Genomic DNA, 8567 nt, shown 5'->3' with positions numbered 1-8567 from the left:
CCAGGAGTTGAATTTGAAAGCCTCCCCACTACTTGTGCTATGTTCTTCCACTGCGTTCTGTGCTCCTGAGTCCCAGTCTCCTTGGTTCGAGCGTGGATCAGACCCAGGGTGAAGCTCCAGCCCTTCTGCACTGTCCTAAGAACTCCAAACATGCTCAACGTTGTGTGATGCTCTGTAACGCTGCTGAGTAGTGAGGGTGACGCAGTAGGGACCTTGTAGCATCCCATCCAGATTTCAGCTGCCTTCACTGCCTCCCAACACCTGATGCACTCCCAAATGAGCCCTCATTGTCTCTCTCCTCACTCACTCCCAGTGTTTCTTTGATTGAAGCACCTATGACAGCTCAAAACCATCTCAAAAGATCACCGTCCCCCCCCTACCCCCCACACGAATAAAGAATAAAATCTGGCTATAAGGGTAGTGCTGGCCCAGAACTGTGGGCACTTAGCTGGAGGGCCTTTCCTCTTGGAGTAGGAGGTGGGCTGGTGATGAGGTCCTAGGCCTGAAGCCTCACTGGCCAGGGTGATGGCAGGACATTGCAGACGCGGAGCATGTGGGCCCAGCCAGCTGCCAGCGGCAACCGCCCTCTGGTTAGGGAGTCTGAAGAGGGCCGAGATGGTGGGGGAGCTGCAAGGCCAAAAGGACGCTGATGTCACGGGCCACCGGCCTGCTGGTGCTGCACTGAGCTTTCAGCTGCGTCTCCTTGCACCAGCTTTGCCTCCATCACCCACAGTGAAAACTGAGGTCAGGTGGGAACATTTAAAAAGACTTATTTAGATTTTCCTGAAGGTCTATAGCAATTGTGGAGAACATATCATACGGGGTGGTGAGGGGGGAACCACAAAGGAACAATGACACAAGAACAAAAACTTCCGAACAGGCCAGACCTTCCCAGGGCTCCTGACCTGACGCCCATTCCTCACTCCAGCCCACCCGAGCAAGGAGTAGCTCACACCAGACATCTCCCTGCTCCAGACCATGGCCTCTCATTCCTGGGACACTTCGCACTCCAGTGCAAAACGTCCTTCTGTGTGGTCTGAGCTATTCCCAGAATGACTGAAAATGAGAGTATCTACTCCATTAAGGGAAAACCCAGTCTCTTCACAAAGGCTTCCTATAATTACTCAATAATTACAAGGATGTTTCTCAAATTCTGGGCTGTTTTACCTAATATAAGAATATGTTTGGAACATCAAAAGCTGAATTGAATTTGGGTTGTGTGATAATCTAAGTCCAATTCCTTTGCAGTCTCTCATCAAGAAATCAAAATTCTTGGAATCCAGTTTATCCATGGTTCACTTTGTTACAACATGTTTTGGTGATATGTTGTTCAGAATAGAAGGCTTATTCATATTTTTGATACATTTTTACTATTTTAAATGTTTTTTGTCTCCTGTAATACATTAGACTTGGAGTGTTCCTCCACCCCCGATTTTATTAGTTTGCATTTTCCTACCATATCTTTTTTCTCATCTCTTCATTTCCAACCTTCTCTCTTTTTGCTTTATATGCATCTCTTGTACAGAGATTATAGTTGGGGGCTGGTTGCTCTTTCACTTTACTTTCTTTTTATTATGTTATGTAGTATTGTTTTGTTACCTTTTCAGTCAATGTCAGAATTTCTGCTGAATTAACATTTTCTGCATTAAAGTACGGTGGCTCCACAATTTCCTTTAAATTTTATTACTTCACCATCAGGTGTGGCCATCATGGCTCGCCTCCACGTGGACATCACAGCCCAAGGAAAGAGAACACGGGCAGGGCATGACCCAGCAATTGCATAGGTGATTCCCATTTGTTCAATGAACTAGAAACGGCCTCCCCATAGCAAGGGACACTGGGAAAAAGCAGTGGGGTGGCTGTTGAATGCTTGTCTCTCAGATCCATTTCCACCCTTCTAAATTATGCTTTTTGATGCTGGAACTGGGACTCTGCAAACTACGTTTCTTCTGTGTCAGCTGACTTTGTGATAAATTCCACGAAGAGAATGCGGTGGAGGTAGGAGAAGCTGGAAGACAGAAGGGGAGAGGGGAGTACTTCTTCATTTGCTGGCTGTGGTTTTCATGTCATGCCGGGAACGGTTGTGCACCCCAGTAGCACCAATTGGTTTCACTCTCCTTTCGTTTGGCTCTCCCAAAACCAGACTTCAGAAGTCTGAATCCCAGGTCTGGGAGACCCTTTCTCTGAACCTTTAGGTTCTACAACTTTAATTTCTTCTCTTTGTTCCCAAAGCCCTAGGAGTTGTAGCTTCTTCCTGAAGTTATTGACCTCTGTTTTACCGCCACATTCTTCAGTCTTCCAACATCTGTTTGTCTTTTTTTTTTTTTTGGCTGTACTGGGTCTTTGTTGCTGTGATTAAGCTTTATTTAGTTGCAGTGAGTGGGGCTGCTCGTCGTGGTGTGCGGGCTTCTCATTGCGGTGGTTTCTCTTGTTGGAGACTGTGGGCTCTAAGGCACACAGGCTTCAGTAGTTGCAATGCATGGGCTCATTAGTTGTAGCACAGACTTAGTTGCTCAGCGCCATGTGGGATCCTCCCAGACCAGGGACCTGGATTGGCAGGTGGATCCCTAACCACTGGACTAACAGGGAAGTCCCTTAACAGCTGTTAAACTAATTTCTTATATTAAATTCTTACTATTTACTTAGTATGGCTTCAGCTTTCCTGAATGGACCCTGCCCAACACATTAATCTGTAGCTGGATGGCCAAATGGCACTAAGGATTCCAAGTGCTATTTAGGATGGGGAAAATGGATATTGAGAATAGCTATCTTCAAAACAGACGAAGAATTCTAGTACAATTTCATTCTGTTGGGGGCATCACCCCACCGTATCTTTCAAGATTTGTTGAAACCATGTTAAGCTTTTGTTCAAGATGATTAATTTTTTATGCCTATAACATTTAAAGACTTTCTTAAACAGTTCTAATTAAATTCACAATAATTATTTGGACTTACCACATTTTATTGGTTTTATTTTCATAACTCTTTGGTATAACAGATCTTATTTTATGCTATTCTTTTTCCTCCCCTGGGTTTTTTTTTTTTTTTTTTTTTTTAGGAAAATAATGAACTGTGTGTATGTTGCCTACATTCTGGATTCCTGGATGTTGAAAATGTGTCTTGTCATGAATGTCGCACATGTCAGTAGTGTCATGTAATATTGACTTAAGATTATTTAGGGGAAAAAAACGGAGAAGTAGCACAAGGCATCTGTGCCCGGAGCTCCCATTACTCCACAGAAGGGTGATCTTGGCGTGACCTACGTGGACTGCATGCATGTGGAATGGCTGCCGGGAATGGAGGCCCCCAAAGTACTTTATATATTTATAGGGAAGATGGAGGAACACTTAGTGGATATAACAGTGGGGTTTCCTGGTTCAGGAGGCTAATAAAGAGCCTTTGGTTTTAACCTGTTCTTCTACTGGGCTCATTTAAACCTGCTAAATGGGCTTCTTGTTAAGCTACTGAGAGAGGTGAGAAAGTGAACCTCCAGTGCCTTTGGATGTATAGTTGCTGTTCAGTCGCTAAGTCATTTCTGACTCTTTGCAACGCCATGGACTTCAGCACACCAGGCTCCTCTGTTCTCCACCATCTCTTGGAATTTGCTCAAATTCATGTCCATTGAGTTGGTGATGGTATCTAACTGTCTCATCCTCTGCTACCCTCTTCTCCTTTTGCCTGCATTCTTTCCCAGCATCAGAGTCTTTTTCAGAGAGTCAGCTCTTCATATTAGATGGCCAAAGTATTGGAGCTTAAGCTTCAGTATCAGTCCTTCCAATGAATATTCAGGGTTGATTTCCTTTAGGATTGACTAGTTTGATCTCCTCGCAGTCCAAAGAACTCTCAAGAGTCTTCTCCAGCATCACAGTTCAAAAGCATCAGTTCTTCGGTGCTCAGCCTTCTTTATGGTCCAACTCTCACATCTGTACGTGACTACTGGAAAAATCATAGCTTTGACTACACGGATCTCTGTGGGCAAAGTGATGCCTCTGCTTTTTAATACACTGTGTAGTTTGTCATAGCTCTGGTTTCATGGCTGTAGTCACCATCTGCAGTGATTTTGGAGCCCAAGAAGATACAATCTGTCACTGCCTTCAGTTTTCCCCCTTTTATTTGCATGAAGTGATGGGACTGGATTCCATGAGCTTAGTTTTATTAAGTTGAGTTCCAAGCCCCAGCTTTTTCACTCTCCTATTTCACCCTCATCAAGAGGCTCTTGGATGTTTATCTTCTCAGTAATGTTGATACTGATACATATAAAAGATAATTTGGCTGGGTGTGCAGTTCTAGGGTCAGAACACTGTAAGAAAATTACTCTTAGATATTAGCGTGGCTTTCTTGGATCCTTGAGAACTGTATGAGATCACAGTTGAACCCTGACTTCACATTTTGTACATGTTCAGAGCAGTACTCAAGATTTCTTCAGATTCCCAGGAGATTTGTGTAGCATAGTGGTTAAAAAAAAAAAAAGGTTCATAACCTAAATTGCCTGTGTTTAAATTCTGACTCTGTTGCTCGGGTAACCACGTGACCCGGCTTTCTTAGACTTTCATTGCCTCATCTATAAAATAGGAAAATAATACATCATCTGTGCTGACCAAATCTTTCCAGTCCCCTTGTGGTAGGTTAAGCTGTGTGACTGATCGTTGGTTGTGAGTAGAAATGACATTTGTGATCTATGGACTTGTTGATTTGAGACTTTCAAGAGTCCCCTCCCCCCAATTTTGGCATGGTGATAAGCAATGTTTAAGATGGTTAAGAATTGTCCAGTTTGCACACACAAATGAAAGGGAATAAAGAGAATCTTGGAATTTGAGGCCTTGTAGGTAGGCTTGCCCGTAACATTTCTGAGGTCAGAAAGATGTATATTCAGTTGTCTAGATATGTGAAAGTTATAAATGGAGATAAAATATTAAATAAAATATGTTCCACCTTCCTGCCTTAACAAATATAGTTCCATAATGAAAAAATAAAAGCTAGTTTAAATCTATTTTTTATGACTGAGAGTCAACAAAATGTCACATAATTATTGCACATATTTTAGGTGGTCTTTGTTGGGTCAATAATATTACATGAGTAAGAAAATGAAGAAATAAAATTTATGACATTTGATATAATTCTTTTATGAAATCACTAATTATAGATATAGTAAGATTTTACATTCCTCCTGTTCTTTTGCTAGTAGTGATATAAGGGGTTAAAAGCAAAGTAATTATTCAAAGTATAAAAATTTAAATAGAATTTTATCAAAATGGAAAATTATATGGATGGAAAGTCAAAATCAAAAATTAAAATTATTTTATTTTCAAAAACATTTTCTCCCATAAATAGCAAAATTTTCAATCTATGAAAAGGTAAAATAAAATTGTAATATATGGATATTAAACTTATAAATCAAGTTAATAAGCATAAATAACTTTAAATTTTGAAATGTTAATCTTATTGCTATTTTATAATTTTTATTGCAATTTTAGTGTTCAGAGTCTATCCAGTTGGCAATATAAAGGAAACTGGCATCACTTTATGCATGCATCTAGACCTGATATTTACACATTTAAGAGTACCATGAATTATTAATATTGCACAATGTTTCTCTGGCACGATGTACATCTTCTGACAATACTACAGATTGGAACAGGAAAAGAAAATGAGCACTTGACATGACTGGGAAGTAGTACTTTGTGCATGAATCTGTTGCGTTCATGTTCACAGAAGAGATTTGACAAGTTAGTCTTTTTTCTTTCACTTCCATAACTTAAATCTTCCATCCACTACAAATTAGTGTTCATCTCTGACATCAGCAGTGACAGCCCACGAAGGTGCATGTCACTCTGATGTAGTTACTTTGTTTTGATGATACGTGAAAGAGATGTAGACAAGTGTATTCGTGGGGCCTGAATGGTGTAAGTTGTGCGAGCAGCTGTTGCTGGGGCTGACTGTCAGGTCTTGGGTGACACAGAGACTCGCTGAAATATGGAGCCGAAGGCAGTAGCCCCTCTTGTCTAGGTCTGAGGGGACTAGAGTGGCAGATTTGAGAAGCTACCTACTCCTACACGCCAAAGAATAAGAGACCTGAAGAAAAAGTTTGAATATCAAAGGCCAATCAGTAAAAAACCCAGCAACAAGGGATTGAGTCTTCTCACTGAAGTCTGATGGCATCAAACTGCCAGTGATTAGAGAGAGGGGGGCCTGGGAGTGAGACATTAATGTAGTAAAGTGATGATTTTGGAAAGCTAAGAATTGGAATGAAAGTTGGGTGTGCCTACTGGCTCATGACACTAACTTGAAACAAAGAGATCATAAGCCAGTTGAGATTTTGAGAAAGTTATATTGCAGAAGAATCTCTGAGCCTAGAACAAAGAGCTTTTAACAGATTGAAACACTCTCTGGCCCCCCAGCTTGCAGAGGCAGGAACTAGGCTGTGAAATCAACAACACCGCCCATGATGTGGCCAAAGAGGATACAGAACGTGGAAGAACCTCCAGAAAGGTGATCCGGGGCCACAGAGAAAAGGGAAATTCCACCAACAAGTGGCATCAGGTCTCATCCAGGAAACTCCCCAAATGCCAGCAAAAAGAATCCTCACAATGCCTGTCCCATCAGATTCCACAGTTGCTGCAGACCAGTGATTGCTGTGTGCCCTCCAGTGGTCCTTTTTCTGGAGGGAAGTATCTGTAGTAGTTATCCTCTCCTGAATTTGCAGTGGTTTAGTAAGAGTACTAAACCCACTCCAGTACTCTTGCCTGGAAAATCCCATGGACAGAGGAGCCTGGTGGGCTGCAGTCCATGGGGTCATGAAGAGTCGGACACAACAGAGCGACTTCACTTTCACTTTTCACCTTCCTGCATTGAAGGAAATGGCAACGCACTCCAGTGTTCTTCCCTGGAGAGTCCCAGGGACGGGGGAGCCTGGTGGGCTGCTGTCTATGGCGTCGCACAGAGTCAGACACGACTGAAGCGACTTAGCAGCAGCAGCAGTAAGAGTACTGGGGGGTCTGAGGGAAGATAACATGTCCACTCGTTCATGTGTTATGAGGTCACACAGAGCCAAATCCAGATCTCAGAGAGAGGTGTGTGCTGCATCGGCCCTGGACTTTGAACTGGATGTAGTCACTTGATGGGACTTCTGGTTTTCTTCCTTTGGAAGATGAGAGTATGGGAAGAAGAGTATGCTCAATATTTGATAGCCAGAGAAGGGGGGAAATGCAGTCAAGACTCAAGCAGGAAGGCAGGATTCCAAGTTTAGCAATCACCTTAGCCTCTTCTCAGTGTCCTTGCATGTCATTTTTTCTTTGGATCTTTGCAACAGCCCAGTGAGGGAGCGGGAGACAGACCTTCAAGTACAGGGAGCATCACTGACTGAGGGCCCCAGCTGCTGCCTCTGAAATCCATGGCCACGTTTGCGCTATGGCCACACCCCCCTCTTCCCACCAGCTGCTTCTAACCAAAGCCTGGGTGTGGCTGGGATACTGGGGCCCCTCTGATAGTGAACTTTGGCTCAAGGATATCCCCAATTCCATGGCCCTGATGACCCTTCTTTAGCCTCCTCTCTACCTTCCCTCCTTCTCTATTTTATGAGGGGTCAGCTTTATCAGGCTCCTTCACCTTTTCTCTCACAGGCGCTTCCCCAAATAGAACCCTTGCTTGTCTGAAAAAAAAAAAAAAAAAAAGTAGCCAAAGCAAAGGAGTAGATTGCTGTAGAGATCACCATCTTCCACTGAAAACTGTGCTCTTCTCTATAGTGTAGAGATATTGCTGGAAAGACATAGAATCAGTTCTTCTGCCAGGGATTAGTTTTATTGGTGTCATGCTTTCCTGGCTCTGGCTTTATAATGGGAGCCCAGGGCAGTCTCACTGCCAAGGACACCTAACTTCAAATCCAACTCTCTGCTGTGGGTGTCCTCTTTATTTATGGCACTCCTCTTGCTTTATAGCTCAGCTGTATATTGAAATATTTCAAATATTATATATAGCATTTTTATTTGTTTGGAGGAGGTAGGGTTACATTCCACATTATCTCCATCTTAAGTTCTCCCAAAACAGCAAACATCCAAAATGAAAATGCAAAATTCCTAAAAAAAAAAAAAGTGAAATCATTGGGAAAACAGAAACATTTTTCTTTTAAAATGTTTACTTCATCTTATCCTGTGCATCTCTTTACATAGTTGTAATTAGCATGTAAATCAAGATTTTAATATTTTCACAATATTTATTAGGTTCCATACAGTATTTTTGTAGTGAATTTTTTAGTGGCTTCTGCTTGCTGGTCATTAAGTAGAACATAAATATACCAGTTTACAGTTAGATACATTTTTAAAAAATTTATTGAAGTATAGTTGTCACTTTATTTTGGTTGGAGGATAATTGCCTTACAATATTGTGTTGGTTTCTGCCATACATCAACATGAATCAGCCACAGGTATATGTACGTCCCCTCTCTCTTCAATCTCCCACCCCATTCCACCCCTCTAGGTCATCACTGGCCCCTGAATTTGAGCTGTCTGCATCATACAGTAAATTTCCACTGGCTGTCTAATTTTGTATTTGGTAATGTGTATTTTCAATGC

The 8567-nt window shown here is 42.1% G+C and overlaps 1 protein-coding gene across 1 annotated transcript in view; it reads right to left on the bottom strand.

The window, feature by feature from the left end:
* Window positions 1–8000: 8000 nt before the first annotated feature.
* Window positions 8001–8567, bottom strand: part of ATF2 (activating transcription factor 2) — a 94174-nt gene continuing 93607 nt past the window's right edge. Inside the window, exon 14 of the mRNA XM_052658831.1 lies at window positions 8001–8072. Within this exon, the coding sequence (XP_052514791.1) occupies window positions 8014–8072 (59 nt within the window). The 3' untranslated portion in view covers window positions 8001–8013. The remainder of the gene's footprint in view (window positions 8073–8567) is intronic.

The sequence above is a fragment of the Budorcas taxicolor genome, chromosome 2 (genome assembly GCF_023091745.1).
Source record: "Budorcas taxicolor isolate Tak-1 chromosome 2, Takin1.1, whole genome shotgun sequence".
In the NCBI taxonomy this organism is placed as follows: Eukaryota; Metazoa; Chordata; class Mammalia; order Artiodactyla; family Bovidae; genus Budorcas; species Budorcas taxicolor.
This window is presented reverse-complemented; position numbering and strand designations above follow the sequence as displayed.